Source organism: Lissotriton vulgaris, chromosome 10 (assembly GCF_964263255.1).
Source record: "Lissotriton vulgaris chromosome 10, aLisVul1.2, whole genome shotgun sequence".
In the NCBI taxonomy this organism is placed as follows: domain Eukaryota; kingdom Metazoa; phylum Chordata; class Amphibia; order Caudata; family Salamandridae; genus Lissotriton; species Lissotriton vulgaris.
Window position 1 is genome coordinate 771,932,957 of NC_141698.1, and position 23,232 is coordinate 771,956,188.

At 44.0% G+C, this 23,232-nt stretch overlaps 1 protein-coding gene across 1 annotated transcript in view; it reads right to left on the reverse strand.

Moving 5' to 3' along the window:
- The window catches only part of OSBPL3 (oxysterol binding protein like 3), a 909,495-nt gene that overhangs the window by 428,163 nt on the left and 458,100 nt on the right, over window positions 1-23,232 (reverse strand). The window contains exon 5 of the mRNA XM_086941688.1: window positions 3,231-3,347. Within this exon, the coding sequence (XP_086797814.1) occupies window positions 3,231-3,347 (117 nt within the window). The remainder of the gene's footprint in view (window positions 1-3,230; window positions 3,348-23,232) is intronic.

Below are 23,232 nucleotides of genomic sequence, written 5' to 3' on the forward strand. Positions count from 1 at the left end.
GACCTTGAAGACTTAGTAATATTGGCCAAACTATTTAAAAAAGCATGCCTGAGAAGTTGCACAACATTACAGTAGCATTTGATGTAAGATGCAGACCGTCGTTTGGTAGCAAACTATACTCAAACTGGGCACAATGGGAATGACCTGATGTGACACATTACTGTGGTCTAAAAATCTCCAAGGGAAGGAAATTTTGCTACAATACTTAGCAAGAAAGAATGCCAGTGGAGGAACAATAACAGGAACTCAACAGTATTGAGTAGTGAAACAATCTGACTGTGCTGTTCATTTTATCTGATTTTCATATGCATCTGGGGACTACTATAATTTGTGATAATGAATACATCTATGTACATTCACACAGAACTGTGTATATATTGCTGTTTCACATTGCTAGGCTTTTCTTTATCTTTTTTATCAAACTGTTCCTCCGCCTTTTTATCACTTTTTTTACTTTGCTTTGCTCTACCGAGTGACATTTTTCTTTGGAGACTGAGAGAGACGCACATTTATTTGTTAGCAGGTACGTGAGGAGTAATTGGGATAACACTGAGATTGACAGGTTGAGAGCACAAGTGCGGTTTAATTTTTTAGAATTATGCATTACAGCGTTCTGAAATACTCTCAGTAGGAGGATGTGAAGTTTAGTCAACACTGCCGAGCGTTTAATTAATGTCATACGCACAATGTAATAAGGAAGGATGGAGGGCGGGAAGCCTATTTGGAATCATTTTGAATCATCGAAAGTTGAGGGATGAGCGTCGCACTAGGAGGGTTGTACGGAACTTAGCATATGGGCGCAAATCATGAAAAGCAGGGGGAGAGCACAGCACTTGTTTAGTTAAGGGTTAAGAGGTGATTGGGTGAACGTATTTGTAAACTGATAAAATCTGACCAGGAGTAAGCTAATCATGATAGGAATAGTTAATATGTTCAGCTACAGCACCGCGCATTATTGCATTGTTTTATTATTATATTGAATGAGTAAACAACCAATGAATATGTATAATTGATATGTACAGTGGCGCAGTGTATTACAAAACCTGTTTCATTGATTTTCCAGTTACCCCTGACGAAGGGCCCAACGAGGCCCGAAATGCATTGAGCTGTTAATAAAGTGCTTTTTGGATGAAATCTGCTTCAGCACATATTTTTGAAAGAAGAGGTTCGGATGGCCCATCAGAAATATGAGAAACATAGGAAATTGGCATTTCCTTGCATGCGGACTAAAAACTGTTGATCAACAAAAAGGATGAAAATGTGAGAATATGGAGTGAAATGGTTTAAAAGGGAGAACTATGAATGATAATTACTTCATAAGCAGTAGCTAATGTGCCATGGTTTGGGGCACTACCCTATGTCCCATAGTTGCGATAACTGAATTACTAGCCAAAATATTTACAATATTTCTGTAAAATGAAATTGTTATCCGACCACAAAAATGGCCTGTCGTTATCCATGCCTTTTTCAACTAACAGGGAGCTTACTTTATGTCACTGTAGAAAATATATCTAATTTATGATGAGGTTACCTTTTATATAACATTTTATTTCTGCATGTCCAAACCCCTGTACCTTTAAAGTTTAGGATTTACGATAGCTCCCTTTGGAAAATTTAGAAAATGTGGCACCACTACCTTTAATTACCATTACCCTTGTTTCTGCTTCTATCTATTCTCAAGGTGGTGAATCTTTCCCTCCATATTTTGACCATAAACACAGACAAGTAATCAAATGTAAATAAATATTTTAGTCAATAATAAGAGTTGTGAGTAGTTTTAAAGGGATTTATTTTCCAATCAAAATTTAAGATTCTCTGACTCTTCCTTCATTAGTTAGATATCAATAAGGTTACAGAACTGATAATAGAAAAATAAAGTTATTACAGAGCGTATCATAATTTCCAGCACATTCCTTTAAGGAAAGAATTCCTATTCTAAGAAAGTGAGGAGCAAATAATGTCAGTCAGAACTCATGAAGAGTTCAAGAATGAAAACAAGAGTGAGATTAGCATGAAGCTAAATCAATAATTAATAACTACAAAATCTCCCACAAAGAGAAATGAAGCATGGAGCAAATAAATCTTAGCAAAGCCAATTAATCAAAGCATAAAGCTCAAGGTTTTTAACACCTTCCCTACTTCTAATCCGCCCTAGTCCCAGCTAGTTCTGTCACCCCTTGTTCAGCTTTGTCTGAAACTGTTCCGCTCTCCATCTAAGTCTGCCCTCCCCTCCTCTGCAGGTCTATAAATCTGAATCTGAAAAAGTCGACAATAATCCTGCTACTCCTAAACTAGAAACGTGTTTATATATAAACAAATTGATGCTGCAAAGAATGTGGCATAATCTCTGTTTTTCCTCCAACTGGAATACAGAATTTCTCAAAAGTTCATCTCCACTTCTCGCTGTCTGCACGTCATCCATCAGGTGAGTAACATTCTTCTCACAACACATTTGGATCTTACTTTAAATGACTTCATCTCCTAACTTTCTGTTTAAAGAAATATTTTATTTTAACTAAAAAGAATAACATTAGCTCCAAAAAGAACTTATTATTTAGACAGGAAATATTAAATACATTTTATGATAATACATTTTAAAATGTGTGTGCTTTTCAGTTTTCTCTATGCTACAAAATAATTGAGGCTTTGTTTGAAACATTTTTTAACAGCAACTAAATAAATAAAACAGGTTGCAGGCTGCAAATTATAGGAGGCTTTTTTCTTTCATGGAGATTAAACATTCCTCCCTTATATGACGGTCGAGCTGAAGCTCTCAGACCAAGCTAAATCAAAAGTTGCTTTCAGTTCTCTTCACTTTAAAATGTTGTGTTATTTCAATGCACTTCACACATGTTTAAAGACTTTTTAGAAGTTAAAATTACATTCCTATAGTGAGGACAAAATCTAAACTAGTCATTTTAAAGTCAAACTGTGAATTTATTGTGCATGTTTTACATAATTTGTTAAGTAGAAAGCGTCTGACTACGGCTCCATGCTTTCATTTTCCAGCAGTAAAGGCCTCATGGTTTCATTTTCCAGCACCAAATGTCTGCATTTGTGCCTGAAGCCCACAGCAGCTTTGTCATTAGTAATGCTTAAATATATAGGAAATGTAGTACTACTTTGTAGTGGTGACTGGAGGATCGAGCTTAGCACCATTAAAACAAATTATGAATAATGTTAGCGAAATTGCAAACTTTGCACTCTTTCATTAATTAAAAGACACTTACCTTGTGCCATCCTTTTAGTGGCCATTTTCTCTTCTTCAATAGAAAACCTTCCTGCTTTTGTGGATCCTGACTTACACTCGTACTTCCCCGGAGACCTTCTACAATTTCCCAGCTGTCCTGTAAAATTAATGAAATTCAAACTTACAGCTTTTTTGTGTCTTTTATAGGAAATACAACATTTCTGTAAGCAGAACCCATATAAGTTCTTCAAACTGAGTGTAGGAGCTTACATCAAGAATAGAAATAAAAACGAAATTACAAAAGTCAAACTTTTTTGGCTCTTTGGAGATTGACTATATCCTTTAAGAATGTGTCTTTCATAATTGGACACAATGTTTTAGATGAGAGCTTACTGTTAAGGTATACAGCAGTAACACAACCACTTTTTAATGCAGGCCATATCACTTGCTTAAACCTTAAAACCTTGTGTGTTGCTCTCCCGCCACCTCGTAGTCATTTTTAATGATCATATATAATATGCATAGGTTTCATTTACGGATGGTTGCATTCCAATCCTTACCCCTCAATTTGTGCCGTTCCTGGAATGTTCCGAGAGCTAAACCCTTCCTTTACACTTCTTTTGTAAGATGGAAACTGCTATATACCACTACCAAGATTGCACTTAATTATTTTTCTTTTATTGTCAAAACCTTTTTTATTGATTTTGCAGTTGGAAACACATCTCAGCATCACACTGTAGACCTTTAAAATACAGGTTTCAGGTCTTGCAGGAGCTAAATATAGCCATTCACATGAGGATAATACAAAATTATATTCCCCACCTTTTTAATGTCTTACAAAGTATTAATCCCTGAACTAAAACAAAATTGCCCCCTAGTCCCCTTCCCCTATCTCAACTGAAGAAATATTTAACAATGAGTGACAAGGGGAGTAAAAATAAAAGACTGTATAACTAACAAAATAAGAAACAGAGAAGTGAGTGGGTGCTTATAGGCTGCACAGGAGTGTTTGGTGTAAGTCACATGTGGAGGATTTAAGGGAGGACTCGTTGCTGGGGATCAATGCTTTCTTGGCGGGGGGGATGGGTGGGCATTTCATCCATTTAAAAACTGGAATAGATGGAAGGCCCTTGCTTGAGTGGGGCAGGTCGTCAGAGGGAGACCTATTGAAAGATATGCTACCAGTGGGCCTCATGTGAGTGCAAAGGCTTTACAATCGTCTCTAAAATTATCCATCATTATTCTCATAGTGCCTGCCATAGCTGTGCATGCCAATGAATTAGTGCTGGGGTTTCCCTTTTCTTTCATGCAGCATCTATCACCACTACCGGGCACAACCACTTAATTGCTTTGCTCCCTTTAGTTTGATACTTCAAGCTATCATTAGGAAACCTAATATGGAAAATCTCAGGGTTCAGGTATCCCAAGATGTTTTTAATTTGCGCAAGAACCTCAGTCCACAATGGACGAATGGTCGGACGGTCCCATCATATGTGATGGAAGTCACCTAGTAGTCCACATCCTCTCCAACAGAGGGCTGCCGTATGTGGGAATATTTTTTTTTAACTTGGTGGTGTGTAAATACCAATCATACATAATCTTATAATGTGACTCTCGCTTGTCTGAGTGGTTGCATTTTGCAATGTCCCCCATAAGTATATCCATTTTCCCTCTGGTATGTCCATTTGGAGCACTTGTTCCTACATGGTTTTGTGTTGTGGTTGTGGAGTGTGTAGTGTATTTAATAACAGAGTATAGGAATGATATGTTCCCTCTAGTGGTCCCAGCCTGTTTGACACATTGTTCTATGGGAGTGATATCACTTGTGGCCACTGCCCTATATTTGGGTTGTAATGCCCAATGATTCAATTGTGCAGTTATATTGTTCAGGGTCTGTTAGATGGAAATCTTGTTTACAATTCTCAAATGTTAGGAAATCCCAATTGTGAAAGATCTGCCAGTTTTAAGCAGCCACTCTCTTTCCACACATCAAAAGGGCACGGTTCTAATGCTTGAGGGAAGGCTGAGTTGTAGGGTATGGGCAATAATGGTGAGGGTAAGGTCATTCATTCCACCTGTCTGGCCGCTTCGTCCCATACTTTCAGCGTAGTCCGGGCGGATGTGCTGAGATAAGCATTCGGGGGTTGCTCCAGTTTGGGTTTCCTTAGGATATCCCAAATGACTCTCCCTGCAATGGCAGTGCTTGTCTGATGCTCGAAGAGACCATTCAACAATCACGCTTAATTGAGCCGCTCTATAATAAAGGGGGAAGTCTGGTAGGGCTAGACCACTGGATCCCCTCAGCAGCCTGTGGAGTGAATACAGCAGGCAAGGTCTGTGGTTTTGCCAAATAAATCGGGTAATGAGGGAGCGGAGAGTTGGGAAAAATTCTTGTTCCATATTTCTGGAAAGACTCTGAGAAAGATAAAGAACCTTAGGTAGGATAGTCATCTTACCTGCATTAATGCAGCCTAGCCATGATGTAAAGAGAGGCCCATCATCTGAGGTCTGTTTTCAGCTGGTGAAGAAGCTGAGGGACGTTGGCCTTATAGAGTCTAGACAGTTTAGGAATGATCCTAATGTACAGGTATGTTGTATCTTTTTTCACCCACTGGAATTGCGTCGAAGCCACCAGTGTCTCCATATCTCTATTGGGTAGGGTCAAAAATAGGAGGAAGGATTTAGTTGTATTGACGCAAAAGCCTGCTATGGTTTCAAATGTAATTAATTCGTCTTGTAAGGCCTTTAAGGAAGAGGCGGGCGAGATGAGGATCAGGACTACATCATTCGCAAACAAGGATATTGTATGTTCTGTCGCCCCAAAGGTGAGGCCTTGAATGAACAGATTAGACCAGATCTAAGCAGCTAAGGTTTCGATGCTTAAAGCAAATAACAGGGATTGGGAACCACCCTGTCTCATCCCCATCCTGAGTTGAAAAGTGGCAGAACTGAAACCACTGCCTAATTCGCTGGATCACAGGGCCTCATAAATAGCTCATATCATGGCGCTGAAAGCTTCTCAGTAGCCAAAGTGCTTTAATGTTAGAATGAGAAAATACAAGTCTCTGCAGTCAAACACTTTTACACTATCGAGGCCTAAGAGTACTGCCAGGATCTGTTTATTCGTGGCTTTCTCTATCAGGTGGAGCACCGTCTCACATTATCGTGAGTCTGTCTGCCCTGTAAGAAGTCTGATTGGTCTGGATGGATCAGGTACGTCATCAACTTGTCAAGGCGGGAAGCTAATATCTTTGTGTATAATTTGGTATCTATATTGACTAGAGCCATGGGTGTGTATGAATCGCAGGAGCTCATGTCATTCCCTGGTTTTGGGATAACTGTCACCAGTTATCCCGAAATAGATGAAGTGAGGGACCTTTGGGTAGCAAATTGCTGAAACAGAACAGTCAATTGTGGGGCCAGATTTGCCCTGGAAGCTTTATAAAAAATGAGCTGTGAGGCAGTCTGGTCCAGATGCTTTATGAAGTTTTAGGGTTGTAATAGCTTTGCATACCCCTTCCTCGCAGATGGGGTCTCCCAATACCTCATTTGGGCCTCTGTGACTAGAAAAATCTGCACCTATCCAGAATATTTGATCTAATCCTGAGGGTCTAGGCGTTCCCTCATGTATAATTTATCATAAAAATCCTTAAAGGCACAAGCTTTCTCAGTCTTGTAGGTCGCCATCTGTTCTGTTTGTGTAAATTGCCAATGTACTCTTTCTCACTTGGTCCTTATTTGGCGGTCTAGGTGAGTACCTACTTTGTTACCTTGAGGGTAAGAGCTTTGTCTCCGATGAAGAAGAGTGAACTCTGCCCTATATTTATAGATCACATTTAGTTTGTCTCTCACTGCAGTAACTTTCCACTGGAGAGCCAATGTCAACGTCACTTTATGTGCCTCCTCGAGTTGGTGTAATTCCATTTCAAGTGTCACCCGTTCGGAGGTTCTCTGTTAAGGGTGGAGTTCAATACAATACATGTACCCCTAATATATGTTTTAAACACATCCCAGTTATTGGGGAAGATGTATCTTGATGGTTATTAATTTCAAAGTATTCCCTAATTGCTTTGCTAAGGTAATCAGTTGATTTTGTGTCAGGGATGGGGGAAAGTACCAGTGTTGGTATCGTGGCAGAGGGGTATCCTTGGCCAATGTCACTGAGACCAGTGCATGATAGGAAATGGATATGGGGAGGATGGTGGGATTTTGTATGTCCTTTCTCAAGGCTTGGCTCAAAAAAATAAAATATAGGAATTATTTTCGATATATGTCGAGAAAAAAGGTGTGCTCATATATCATGGGGTGAGTCGTCCTCCAAGCAACCATGAGGCCGAGGCTCTGGAAAGCCTGTTTGAGAGATTTTGGGAAGCTCCCTGTTGATGCCCTATGTGAGTGGGTACTGTTAATGCTAGAATGCCATGTCAGGTTAAAATCCCTCATCACAACTGTCTCCCTCAGCGAAGCCACTCATTTATGCCAGAAAAGACTGAAGAAAAAGATATTGATTGGTATTTGGTACACAGTCCGAGGCAAAAGTACATACCCTACTCTAAGATGACCCCTAACCATGACAATCCTACTGTCCCTGTCTGTTTTGTAACTGTCAGGTTTAAATTGCAACAAGGAGCGAAAATGCAGAGCCACCCCATTGTGCTTGGTAGAGACCAAAGACTTAAAAGCTGTAGGGTAGGTGGGGTGCTTCAGCCTATGGTCCTCATCTCTATTAAGGCAGGTATCCTGGAGAGACACTACATCATAACAGTGGTCCCTCAAATACTTCCACAATTGTTGGCATTTGGCTGGCAAGTTAAGGCCTTTAACATTCCAGGCTAGTGTAGTGATCATCATGGTTGTAGCGAGCGTTTAATCTACCCTTTGACTGTCCCCTAGAAAGATTAATCAATTAATCTCAGAATGGCTATATCATTCAACACCCCCTTCCTGGCCCTCACCCATGGACTGGACCCCAGGCCACCCCCACTTCCCTCCATTCCAGCAGCTTTCATTGTAGTCCACCCACTGCAAAAATAGTCTCCTAATAAACAAACAAAAAACACTTGATTTAATAAGTAGTACAACATTCAAACCTAAAAGTCTTTTGTCTTGGAGAGAAAAACTAAACATGTCAGTCTAATACCGCTACCTTTCGTTCCCAGTAATTAGCAGAATTAAGGCTTTGTTAGAAAAGTATATTGATGGAGTCAGGTAGGATAATAATAGCATCACTAAGTAACCCTCCAATGCTACTTAAATTGTATCTTAAGCATGTGTACAGGTATCAGTTAGTTGTCCTACAATAGCTAGCCATCGCTAGTCCTTGCAGTGGGATGTTCTTAACTGACCAGCATTGATCATGTAGATAATCTTGTTATGAGTAAGCAGGAAGCATAGGATGCCAATCTGTATAATTTCTTTTTTTGCATGATGTGGTCAGTCGTACACAAGCCATTGTCCTTTATCGTGTGGACTTCAGGTCAGTCCCCTGGACAAGCCCTGCTGCTCCTCTGAAGAGGGTAAGTGCAATGTGGTATATCTAGCACTGTCATAGCCGCTGCTAGGTCAGTGACATGTTAGGGTTTGTAGTGGAGTTTGAATGCCACCCCGAAAGGAAATGTCCAGCGATATTTGATATGTTGATTTCTTAACTTGTCAGTGATCAGGTGAATTTGCTGGTGTCTGAGCAATGTTGCCAGGACAATGTCCCAGAAGCAAGAGGCCCCTTGAAAAGCGACAAGTTTGATTTCAGGGCCGCCAGGAGAATGGCTTATTTTGTCTTGAATGTATGCAATTTAGCTAGAAATCTTTAGGGCTAGCTTTATCTCCTTGTGTACTCTATCGATCTTCACTTTTGTTGATGAGTTACCCAGTAGCTCAGTAAAAAGGCCGGACACAAAGGCCTCCAACTCTAGGTCCTGGACCCCCTAATCCAGGCCTCGTATTGGTGTATTATCTCAGTGCAATCTTTTTTCAAGTTATCACATTTCGGGATCGCAGTCTGGAGCTTTTGACGAATTGCGCTTGTTGCCTCTTCCACTTGACCAGTGATCTGTAACATCTCCGTTGTCTTGGTTTCAAGGTCCAGGACTCGAGTGCTCACAGAGTCCACATCTTTTTGTAGAGTTACAAGTTTGCCATGTAAATCTGCACACAGGAACTCCAGGGATGCAGGTAAATTTGTTGTAACCTCCTCTCGCAGTTCATTGTTAAATTCTAGGAGGGAGGCTAGAAGCTTTTCCCTTCGTACGTGACATGTTGAGCGGTCCTGGAGCGTGTGTGTGTTCTCTCGGTTCCGTTGAAGAGAAATAGCTGTACACTGAGTTAGGTAGCTGCTTCTTTGGGGGTATATATACTGGGAGGTCAGTTATATACGGTGTGGTTTGGGAGCCTATAGGATCATCTGTTGTCTTCTGCCTCCCTGGAGTAAGTCTTCTTGTTTTGTCTTCGCCTATGGATAGGGACCCAAACCCTGCATGGGTGATTGGTTCTGTGGGGGCAGCTCTCAATGCTTAGCCCTTCTTTTTCCTACGTCATTGCGAGGTGAGCGCTTCCCTGTATTTAAGCTGACCCACAGGCGCTATTGGCACCAAATTGGTGGGGCGCTCGCCTCTCGACAGCTAGGGCATCACATCCAAGAAGCTTTCCCCGTTCACCCTGCTGAGGCCCAACATAATGGTTGTGGCAGATATTGGGCCTCTTCCCTTGCGTCCTCTAATACTGAGTCAGGCATCATGTGGTGTATAGGTTCACAGAGGGAGGTGAAGTGGTGTTACGCTGGATGCCACGAGGTTTGGATCTCCTGGTTGTGCTTCTCATCCGTATCCCCCCTACCACCAGAAGAAACCATTGTGTACCCTCCTGGGCCACTCAGTATGTCCAGCAGGCAATTTACAGTGCCATGTCAAGGTCAGGCAGACTGCATCTTCATGCACCCTGAAAGGGGCCTCTTTATGCCCCGTTTTCTTTCACTGCCCGGCGGGGGGCACTGCTATTCCTCCACCACCACTGCCTTTGCCATTCAGTTAGGACAAACGGAAGGGGGACTACAATGCTTCAGCCGGTGCAGTGCTGCTCCACTGACCAAGCCTTTTCAGCTGCACAGAGAATGTCCAGGATGCTGAGGATTTAGCGAGGGGTCCCATAAGCTGCCTGGCTTTGCAGGCTCCCGGCGATCGGCCTCTCCAAATCTCCACCTCGCAGAGACATTGGCTTCCGCACTCCGATTGTACCCTTCCACGTGTATTGTAGTGTCAGGCTAGCTCCTTACTCGATCGATAGCCTTAATTTGATTAAAGACAGTAGGGGAGCCATATCGGATTACGTCCGCTCTGCCATCTTGGCTGACCATGCCCCTCCACTTCCATCTTGTTAAGTAGTTTTGCTTTCTTTTCTTCCCGCTTGGTTTGTAACCCAATGTAGACCTTCACATTCCTGCAACCATAAATTGGTATCTTTAATAATATCAAACAGGACCAGAATGACTACTGATCATTGTGATACACCACAAATATAACATAATAGCTCTATGATGTGGAGCATGCTGGTAGGTAAACGCCCTCTGCCTGAGTTATAGGACCGAGCAGCAGGCGATGACCTATAGTGAGAGAGAGGGCATCTATATCAAGAAGAAGGCGGCCCATATTGCTATTAGACCTTTCCCACTGAGGGTAGACTTTGTTTCTTCGTGTTTATATTACAACAAACATTGGAAAGCTGGAGAAGAAGGTCAATAGGTGCAATTTAGGGCCCTAAGCACCCCATCGCGTTCAGCGGAGCTCACCTACCAATGTCATAATACAATATTATAACCCATCAATGAGTGCTTTATCATTTGTTACAGGCCCTGAACCTGAGTTATAGGCAGAAGCCAAAGGTAAAGGCCTACAATGAGTAAGAGGGCCTTTAAAAACTGGTATATCCAAAGAATGAGAGGCATAATGCTATTAGAGCATTACACCTACAGAGGGCAGAATGTTCTGACTTAAAAAGGAAGAAATAGAAAACCAAACATTGGAATTTTAGCACGAAAAGTCTATAGAAGCTGTAATTGGCCCTGAACCACACCATTGTCTTCAATTTTAAAACGTTGTATTCATTATTTGTTTCTCAGAATCGACTTAAGTAGTCAGAAGAGTTTTCTGCTGTGCAGACCAATAATAAAGACTGGACTGAAATTAGAACTCAATTTGACACATTTCCATGGCCACTCAGAAAATGTATCTCAATTGACAAAACCTTTTTTGCTCCATTTTCCCCTTGATCTTGTAACGCCCTAATTTCGAGATTTTAAAGAATATTTTCCAAAAAATACTCTTTATTTTCGGAGGGATTCTACTTTTGCCTAAGAGGCAAAGACCTGTTTTACTATAGTCTTTTAAAATATTTTCAAGCAAAGTGGTGCCATGACTTCCACAAGCTGTCTCAAATGCCCCTAATTATCTCACTTGGAGTTGATGTCTGCTTTTGTCACCGTAGTTTAAACAGTGGGCAAGGATTTCTCATTCCATAGTCCCATCCCATTTAACAAGCTATTTCTTCCACAAAACAGTTTTTAAATATCAGTTTCACCAAATTAAAATGTATTGTTCAATGTCACTGTGGAAGTTTCAAAGTCCGTAAATTTTTTGGAAGAGGAGTATAAAGCCTCTTCAGTTTATCCCGTAATATCCACTTTCGAAAATGATTTCATGGCTATCTAGCTGCCGTAATGTCTGCCAGGTTGCCACTGATAATGTGAGGGTGCCAGACTGTCTTCTTGAACATGTTGTCTTTAGTTTATTCAGTAATGAAACATGTTCAAAATAAATGTGCAACATGCTTATAAGCCATACATTACACCCTTTGTCATGAATTCAGTAATCTTGCTACTAAACTTAACACAACAACCACCATCTAGTAGTAGAAACATTATCATGTTTATGGACGCAGTTCTAAAATCAAAACAGATAGGTTGTAATGGGCATGAATTATTGCCCACATGCCAAGTCCCATCGACCTGATATGTCTCCTCTGCCCATACTACAATTGGTTGTTGCTGACCAGTTACAAACCATTCTAAATGCTGAGAGAGGGTAAATGTTGCAATGAGACATTGCATTAGGACCTTTAATATGGAGCTCAACACAAAGGGGAACTTTTCTTACTCTTCGAAACTTCTATTAATAGTTCCCAACTTGTGAGGTAATGTGATGTCAGAAATGTGGAATGGCAAAACGATTTATCAGAAGCTTTCTTCTGAAAGAGAATTACACAGGACTGAGGTTGAAGGATGCCCTAAATAAGCAAGATATGTTGGGCACATGAATTTTGAGATATTTCTGGCAACAGAAGTAAAGGTTGCCACATCCGTATGGTTTGAGAAACTGATTAGTTGTTGACTTACATTTTTGTGAGAATAGTCACACATCTGGGACCTGATTGGAAGGTGAGGGTGCCAGTATGTATTTTGGTTAGCTCCTTGAGGTTAGATGGGCCACTCTCACTAATGACCTGCGATGTGGGCACTTTAGGCCTCTATGCACTCCATTGTCATCAATGGAGCACTCATCTTCCAATGTCGTAACACAGCATTATAGCCCATCACTGAGTGCATTTGTTAGCGGCCCTGAACCAGAATCATAGGCCAAAGCCAAAGGTAAAGAGGAAGAGTGTCTTTCTATCTAACGCCCTGAAGTGCCTCAAGAACAGGGTTTATGAGGATGAGGCAGCAGAGGCCGTAAAATATCCTTGTTGAAACAAATATGAATAAGTTGGAATTTGTAACGACTTTTCCTAGGTAGACGGAGGCAAAATACATTACACCAATGTCGCTAACGAACTCAAATACCTTTAACAACACACGAGAGTTTGGGCATCACTCATACTGCACTCACCTGCCTAGAATACAGAAGTAGGGGTGGCTCTGGATGGACTGGAGTCAATACAAGAAGGTTCCTAAATACACAGAAAATCTTCCTCTCAATCTCCAGTCTATTTTCCTACTGACCCTAACCTCATAATTGATTCTCCAAACATGGAGCAAATCCTTCCAATTTGCAGGCCCATCTCAATGCTAAAATTGAAGAAAAGATATCCGGATAGCTTGAGGTCTGGCGTCCTGAGAACAAAGTAGCTGGTTAATCATAGGCATGGAAACTTAAATGATATCATGGTTCCAGTACCACGAGAAGGATGGATGGAAACAAACCTCTTGTATCGGGCAGAGCCATGAAAAGTTCACAGTCAATCCCAAAGGGATGTACTGCCATGGGTGGAGTCAACGGAATACTCACCGTTCAAGACCCTAAGAGATATAGGAGGGTCAGAGGCGGGGTTTCCTATGTCTATATACGAGATGCCGTCTTCAGTCATGGTGGGCATAAGCAGTATACCAGAAGTCCTTTCTGACCTCATCCATTCTCCCTTTCAGGCAAGTGAGCAGTTAAGATGATAAGTGAAAAGGGAGGGGAGGTTTTGGAAAGATGATAAAGGGAGGAAGAAAGGAATAAGCTGCATTACAGAACTCCTACCCTGACCTCAGCCATTGTCCCTTTCAGGCCACGAAACCCAGCAACTACAACAAGCCTTGTGAACCCCATGTTAAAAATAGGCAGGGCATCACCACCCCTTCATAAGATCTGTAAAAAAAAGGGAGTTAGAAAAATTATACTCTCGTTCAAAGACTGAGAAAATAAAACATGCAAAGGCATTAAAAGCTTTTACATATACTTCAAGTGAAGGAACTGTGGAATACTTGAAAGCTAGGTTTTGCATAATGGAATGTTATATAACCTAAAGGAACACATTTAACCTTATATAGCAGTCTCTGGGACCTAATTGTGAGAAACTCCACAACCTTTTGAAATTCTGTATTTGACAGTCACGGGAACTGTAACTGCTAAAAAAGTTCATAAAAACTCAAAGCCTCAAGTTGGCAGACTTTGAAATACTCTGTTATGAAGAACTACACAAAACAGTCACCTTTGCCCTTGACAAACGCACACTTCCCTCGACCTCTACAAGTACCAAGTTAGAAGTAAGTAAGGTCTTGTATAGCGCACGATTGCTGATGCGTCTTGGCGCTGTGGAGAGCAGGACGGCGGCGAAGTCAGGAGTGGCTAGATCACTGTAGTGGAGGAAAAAGCAAGGTTTTAACCTGGCTCCTAAACTGTGATATTGACAGTAACCGTTTCATATTGAGTGGTAGTTCATTCCAAAGTTTAGATGCCAAGAGAGATAGTCAGCGGTCTCCCCATTTGGTTCTCTTAACTCTGGGGACGTGAACCAGGGTTTTGTTGGCCAATCTTAACGTCCAGCTGGGGGACTGCTGTTTGAATAGTTTGTGGTAGTCGTGGGCCCCCCTCCATAAAGGGCTTATGGACCAAGCACAGTGCCATAAACTGAATTCTCTGCTTGACCGGAAGCCAGTGCAGTTCTCTAATTGCACCCGAGATAGAGCAGAATTTTGGGACTTTTAGCAGGTTGCGAGCTGTCGCATTTTGCAAGGACTAGAGTTTCAACAGCTGGCGTTTATCAATGTCTAGTTATTGGGAACTACAGTGGCGGGTCTATGTTAGGCCCAACAGGTAGGTTAAAATATATTGCCATATGGTTGGACCATGTGAGTGGTAGAACACCCTATTACCACTAAATATCTCACAAGTAAGCAGAAATGAAAGAATAAATACGGGTGAACAATGCAAGTGCTCTGTAAGCAAATTTTGGGCAAGTGCATAGGCGTTTCAGTTTATGTAGATGCGCAAATGCTTTGTCCTTGGATAAACACACGTCTTAAAAAAACCTGGAGTAACACTGTTCCATTTCATAATTGCCTCTCTGAACTGTACAAACTCATTGCTTTGAAATCACTCTTTTGCAAAGTTGATCCTTCTTTATGGAGTCTTTCTGAACATCACCCCTCCTGCACCTTCCTGACTTTGAGAAGTTTATAAGACGTTCAGTGGACCTTGCTGAAACAGACAAAAGAAACATTTATAGCTATTGCCAAACTAGCAATGTACTGGATTGTGCCATTAACTGAACATAGACTTATGACAGCTTACAGATCGGTCTTTTCCCGTTCTTGGCTCTTTATTTGTATGGTGTGTTTGAGGACTAAGGCTACATTGCTAAATATCTGTTTAACATCCTTATGGTCAGAGACTTTCAGAAATCTGTTTATCAGTACCAAAGAAAAGTTCATTACAGCCAGGATACTATCCTGGTGTCTGCCTTGGCAGATATATAATCAGCTGTTGAGTCAAAATATTAATATGAAGCTCAAAATGGCAAATGGTATTAAACAAATCATGTAGTTTAAACAAAGCTAGAAGAATGAAACCAAATCCAGAGTCAGCTGAAATCTAACCTGTGAAAGAAAAATCTAACCTGTGAAAGGAAGGCGATTAAACAATTGTCATGAAAAATGAACATTCAACACAAAGAGTAAATCAGTTGGCAAACACCACGAGATTAAATGTTTTAAATCATGCATGTCTCCTTGTAGCTTCAGAGTGGGAGTATTTCACAGAATAGAACATCATTGCCAGGAACAGAATGTGTTGGATGTACGTTTGAAAGCATGTGAGAAAGAAAATAGTGGAATATACTTCTCTGTCTAGTTGTGTAGTACTTATAGGCAGCGGTGCACAAATGTGCATGATGATGTTTTTGCTATTGGATTTGACATGCCCTCATACCATCTTGAATTCAGACTCCTGAGTTTTGCACACACAAGTTGGCCCCAGGTTACTCATGTTATTAAGGTTATTCCCATTCAAGATTGTTTTCTATACTTTTGGAGATGTTTTCTATTTTCTCAAGCTTCACTAAGATAAGGGGCTGGATCATGTGGGAGAGCAGAATAATATGTAAGAGCTCCTTTGCCTTTGGAATGCTTGTGGGAGATCGGCCAACTCCAGTAAGTTTCCTTGGCGCAGAGGAGGTTTTCTTAGAAACTTCCAGTGCATTGAGACTATAAAACTAGGGTTTCTTGACTTGGAGAGTGGGATTTTCTTTTACCTGAAGGGGTGGACGAGTCTTATTCAGTGTGGCAGTTCCTGGCTTGATGAGTCTCTGGACCATAGCTGTGAATACCCCAGTCGTGTGTGTGCTTTGATTAAGCTATTGTAGCCAGTGATGTATTTTCTCTGATTGGCACTGTTATGTGCGAGTGTGTCTGTGCACATTCAAATGTCCAGTGGTTATAATCATCCGATGTATTCTGTGTATATATCTTATATCTTTCCTTTGACAGTGTTTATTCCTTGTGTCTGATTACTTGCACTTAACAGTGCTTATTTCTTGCAGTGGATGTCCAGTATTATCATCATTATCTGCCTGCATATTTTTCAATGCATTTAACTTGTGTTTGGAAAGGGGAGACCTCTTGGTCACCCCGAATGTATGGCTGGGTGCCCCGATCTCCCGGGAAACCTTTGCGGGCGGGGGGCGTGTCCCGGCCGGTATGCCCATAGTGGCGCGGTTGGAGCACACCCCCCCCCACCGAAAAGGGTTGCCCTAACACTCGCCCGGAAGTCCGTGCACTTCTGGGCGGGATGGGGATGCTGCCCGCCTTCCCGCTGCAAGATAAAAGGCGCGGGAATCCAGGCAGGCGTCCTCTTGTTCCTGCGCTCTGAAGGCTACACCACTCGTCGCTCGTGAGCCCTCAAGGGAACAAGCTGCAGTTTTTGAACTTGTAATCGTTGTTTTTTCTGTTTCAGTCGTCAAGGCGTAGCTGGAGTCCGAGTCGCTACTGGAAAACAGGCAGAGACAAAGCTGAACGCAGAGATGCCTGGTAAGAAGAGTGGAAAGAGCTCCGAGATGGAACGAATGCGGCGCACACTGGTGAACCAAGTGTCGGCGATGGACAGGAAATTTGGACCAGCTGGGTCACGGCCTAGCGGCCCTCCGGAAACAGGTAGAGGCCCAAGCGGGGCCCTCAGGGCGACCTAAGAGGATCGTGGGGCCTGCTTTGCCAAACATTACCCCAGGGGGGGATAAGGGGAAAAAGAGGAAGGGGAAGGTGGGTCCTAGCGAGGCCCCAGTCCCGATGGAGGTCCCGCTGGTCCCGGTAGCACCAGAGTCCAGCCCGGTACCCACACCGGATGGGGGATTGCCAATCCCGGTGGTTATCACACCACTGGATGACGACCAAATGCCCCCCGAATTAGCGATTCAGTTGGCAGCTGTATTACCCTGGTTAAAGAAGGGAGCGGGGGGATCCGCGGCTGTGGAAAACCCAGCCGAAGAAGCTAGGCAGATTATCGAGCAGCTCAAGCGGGCAAGGGGCGCTGGGGCAGCGAACGGGCCTTCTATTTCTCCGCAGGTGGCGAACCTGGTCGCGGTCGACAATCGGAATAAGTCGACGGACACGACTGGAGGTACAACAGAAGTCGGTAAGAGATCGCTCCCAATAATGGGGGAGGGCGCTGTACCCTCAAGGCGGGAATGCTTGGCGCAACATGTTCCTATGGCAACTAAGGAAATGGTGTGGGCTAATAAATTCATCAATATGTTTTCATTGTTGACAGATAATCGTGAGTTAGAATATGCCAAGACTCAGAAGGATTTATGGCACCCCAGTGTATGGCGGGCAAAAATGGCAGAATTCAGGGTGGAAGACTCTATGATGAACTGGATCAGGGCTTTTTCTGTTTTTGTAGCAATTATCGCTGAGCGGACACCAGAACTGTTGGGTGACCTGGCTTGCTACCAGAGCAGGATCACGGGCTTCCATGAGAAGTATGGAGGAGAAGAATGGAAAGGGTATGACATGGCATTTAGAAAAGCGAAAGAGTTTAATGAAACACGGACTTGGGATTGTTTGGATACTGTATCTTGCCATGTGCAGTTCTTGCCGGGATCCGCAGGTGGATCGGGGTCGAGCGCAAACGGCTCCAGGGCCTTTCAACAGAAACAAACATCCTCAGCCCTTTCGACCAACCTACGGGGGGGATACTCAGCCTAGATCGGGCGGGAATGAAAATAAGCGAGGAGTATGTTGGGGTTTTAACAAGGCAACGTGTAGAAGGCCGCAGGGAACGTGGAGGTTCAGGCATGCCTGCGCTGGTTGTGGTAATACCTCCTACCCCAAAACTAGCTGCCGATCCAGAGGCAATGGTACCGGAGGAAAAGGGGGTACCAAGCAGGAATGACACGGTGCCTCGGAGGTCCAAACAATCGCCTGTGGATATTCTGGCTTTGACTCCCTGGCTGAACAAATACCCTGATCATGTGTCCGCTGGGATTCTGCGAGATGGCTTCTCGTATGGCTTCAGGATCCCGGCGGGTGATTTTTGGGGGACCCCCTCATGTAAAAACCAACTGTCCGTTAAGCACAACCCGGCGGTGGCCGCCACAAAGATCGCAAAAGAGGTTCGCTTGGGGCGGGTTGCAGGACCGTTTGGTGATCCGCCAATGGCCGATTTTGTGTGTTCTCCATTAGGGGTAGTTACCAAAAAGGAGCCGGGAGAATATAGGCTCATTCATAATTTTTCGGCACCAAGGGGGGCTTCCGTTAATGAGGCGATCGATGCAGACATTTGCTGTGTGAGGTACGCATCTTTCGATGACGCAGTGGTAATGTTGAATCGCCTAGGCCCCGGTGCATTGTTAGCGAAATCGGATATTGAATCTGCATTTAGGTTGCTTCCGGTACATCCCCAGGATCAGCACTTGTTGGGTTTTAGATTTCAGGGGAAGTACTACATGGATATGTGCATGCCGATGGGTTGTTCAATTTCGTGTGCCTATTTTGAAATGTTTAGCTCATTTCTGGAGTGGGTGTTCTCGAAGGCCACAGCGCACCAACATGTGATGCATTATCTCGATTTTTTGTTTCTCGGCCCAGCGTGCTCTCGGGACTGTGCACGGGCATTGCAGGATTTCTGCGTGCTCATGCGAAGTTTCGGGGTACCGTTGGCGCCAGGTAAGACGGTGGGTCCAACTACCTCCCAGGAGTTTCTGGGTATCGAACTAGACTCCGTGGAGGGTTGCTTCCATTTGCCGGCGGAGAAGATCGCCAAATTCAGGGCCTCCCTGTTGCAAAGTCTTCGGAACGACAAAGTGACACTGCACCAACTACAGCAAACAGTGGGTCAGCTTAACTTTGCATTGAGGGTTATACCGATGGCTCGCCCCTTCTCCCGATCGATTGCCCAGGCCATGGTTGGCCTAAAGGAAGGGCACCATCGTACGAGGCTGTCGGCAGAGGTTCGCCAGGACATGCTCATTTGGCTGGCATTCTTGGCGGATTTCAACGGCCGAGTAGTCTGGAGCAAAGCCCCGGCCTCGTCAGCAGAATTAGGTTTATGGACAGACTCTGCGGGCAGTGTGGGGTTTGGCGCGATCCTTGGTAACCGATGGTCAGCCCAGAAATGGCCAGCATGGTGGGAAGCAAGTGGCTTGATGAGCAACATTGGTTTTCTAGAGCTATTCCCCATCTGGGTAGCGTTGTCGGCATGGCCGGAAGAGTTCCGAAACCGCTCAGTGATATTTTGGTCTGATAACATGACTGTAGTTGAGTGCATTAACCAGCAGGCAGCACGCTGCAAGTGGATATTGCGATTGTTGAAAGAAATTGTGTTGAAATGCTTGAGACTAAATGTGCAATTCAGGGCAAAACATGTGCCGGGAGTACTGAATAATGCAGCTGATGCGCTCTCTCGTTTCAAAATGCAGGCTTTCAGGGATTGTTTACCCTCAGCGGAGCTAGTGGCAGCGCCATTTCCCGAAGCATTATGGCAAATCGGCGCCGCGGACTACAAAACCTCGTGGCAGCCAGTTTAGTGCCCAGGACAAGGAAAGCTTATGAAGGGGTGTTCCACTCGTACTGCGCTTTTTTGGGCCCTACATGGGAGCATAGTTGGGGTCAAGAGGGGTCCTTTACCCAATTTTTAGTGGCACTTCATGAGGAGGGTCGGTCGGTGGCAACCGCCAGTCGGTATAAGGCCGCCATATCATTTATGGCTCAGCTCCAGGGGATTAGGGACCCGACGGATTCCTTTATAGTCAGAAAGGCGCTGCGGGGCTGGCGGCGCCTAGAGGGTCGCAAGAAGGATACCAGGCACCCGATAGGATTTGAGAGATTGACCTCCTTATTGGCTACACTAGAAGAGACATGCTCCTCACCTGGTGAGGATGTCCTATTCCGGGCAGCATTTGCATTGGCGTTCTATGGGGCCCTGCGGGTGAGCGAACTGGTGGCTGCCAACAAAAGGGATACCGAGGGGGGTCTGTGCAGGGACCACACGCAAGTGAGGGGGGATTCCCTGCTGATCACCATAGCCAGGTCTAAGACAGACCAGGAAGCCCAGGGGAGTAGCATTGTGTTGCAGCGCGCTCCGGGTAGTACCTGTTGTTCAGTGAGGCATGTTGAGGCCTACCTAAAACAAAGGTTGGCGACGTGGGGGGGGGGGGGGGGGCCTTGCTGCGACATGCTGACAGCACCCCGTTAACAAAGTTTCAGTTCCAGAGGGTGCTGGCAATCATGATTGCAGCTGCGGGCTTGAACCCGAGTGATTTTGGGACTCATTCATTCAGAATAGGGGCCGCTACAGAAGCAACGGCTGGGGGTCTGCGGGCAGACAATGTTAAACAATTAGGCCGCTGGTCTTCAAATTGTTTCAAACGGTACGTGCGGCTGCACATGTTGTAAGTTACTGAAGAAGTGCACTCACGCTTGTCTTTTGTTTGGATTACAGATTCACAAGCCTGTGACGCAGGGCGGAAATTGGGACCAGCCCAGTATCAGCTAACCATCACTTCAGGATTAAGGAATGAAAGACGAGTGGTCTGGGTTGTCGGCCACTCATACACGAGGCGTGCCGCGGACATATTCAAGGCAGGTGATGCGATCCACACATCTGAGGAATATGGTTTCAGAGTGTCCTTCCATGGGAAGGGCGGTTTGTTTATCGACCAACTGCAATGTTTTGTAGAAGAATTGTTAGGGCGGCACAGGTCACCGCCATCAGTAGTCATAGTACACATTGGGGGCAATGACTTGGTAAGGTTGGGCAGACTAGCTTTAATCGAGCACATACTCTTAGCAGTTAGTTGGTTAGCAAAGACGCTCCCGGGGTGCACAATAGCTTGGTCACACATGATTCCGAGGAGGGTATGGATGGGTGGATTGTCCACGACAGCGTTGAACCATTCGGTAAAGAGGGTCAACAATAAAATGGAGAAATTGTTTCGCTCTGCTCATCTTCAAAGCATACCGCATGGGTGCATCTGGGGGGACCACTGTTATTCAGTTGATAGGGTACACCTGTCCAGGGTGGGGAATTACTTATTGATAGGAGGCATGATAGCTTGGCTAGTGGGATTGAGGAGACATGACCTATAGGAGGTGTGGGGGGGCCAGATAGTCTGTCAACTATCTGGCCTGTGCGGTAAGGTCATGATCGGTGAGCAGTGATTTCAAGGTCCCTAGTGGGGGCGCCACCCATTATGGATGGGAGCGCCCGGGGGGAGGCGGCCATTGGCCCCTCCCACGGGCGGGGGGTGGCACCCATTACGGATGGGTCGCCCAGGGGGAGACGGCCATAGGCCCCTCCCAGGGGGAGACGGCTATATGCCCCTCCAATGAATTTCCCGGGGGCTGGATATCCGCTCCGGCGGAAGAGAGTGCAGGGAAAGGGGGAGGGAGTCCACGCTGTCCTTCTTACGCTTGCATATATACATATACACACACACACACACACACCTATATATATACACACACATATATATATATATATGCATACATACACAGACACATACATGCATATATACACATACATACACATACATAAATATGTACATACATAAATATATAGATACACATACATATATATATATATCGCCACAACTTTTCCCAAGGGGGAAACAACGGGTCGCACAACCAACTGGAGTTTTGACAGCAATCTTTTTATTTTTCAAATAAACATAGGGCAAGTAGCGCACTTGATCTACGCGTTTCGGTGTGTCGCCACCTTGCTCACGATCATCGGGTTTGCCCCACCCATGTACATTTATAACCATTCTTTTTCACAATACTGTCACTTCCTGTCACATGTTATACTAAGGATTCTGGTCCTTGTAGTTTTACAAGTTGTTCGAAACAAAATAGCAACTTATTAGTGCACCAAAACAAAATAATTTGAACTTAATATTACTGAACATTTTACTAGTCCTTCATTCTACTTGTTAACCGCCTTCCAATAGGCTAATGTCTCTGTTGTTGTTCTGCCTCCAAATAGGCACACTTTGCCATCTTGCTTTCAAATTAGTGTTCATTGTCCTTTTCTAAGTTACATTTGTGCTGTTTATTTACAGGTGCACATATAATTCCTCCGATTGATTCAACCCATTTGGGTGCAGGGTCCTCAGGTTGATGATGAATCTCGATTCCGCTTGCCTTCGTTTTCTTTCGCGATCACCTCCCCGCTCACCTTTGGCGATCGTTTGTATGCCATAAAATCTCAGTTTTTGCCAATCACCCTGGTGTGATTGTTCCATATGTTTTGCTATGGCATTAGAGCGGTTCTTATGTATAGTTGCACGCATGTGCTGCAATATGCGATTTTTTAGTTCTACTGTCTGATTTGCCATTTCTTCTTATTTGCCAAAGTTATTTCCTTCGTTTGTTTGGCTATTTGGCACATTTTGCAGCCGTGGCATTTCACAAAACCTTTAGTTTTAAGCCAATTGTCCTATCGTTTTTTCTGGAAATGGCTGTGTATCAGGTGGTCCTTCAAGTTTTTTGCACGTCTGTATGTTATGGTTGGGTGAGTACCAACAATTTCCATGGCAAATCAGACAGTGTATCACATGCAAAACCCCATTCACTGTTTACGTAGTAGAGTGCCCGTGCCCAATGCAATATGTGGGGAGTACGACTGTAGAACTAAAAAATCGCATATTGCAGCACATGCGTGCAACTATACATAAGGACCGCTCTAATGCCATAGCAAAACATATGGAACAATCACACCAGGGTGATTGGCAAAAACTGAGATTTTATGGTATACAAACGATCGCCAAAGGTGAGCGGGGAGGTGATCGAGAAAGAAAACTAA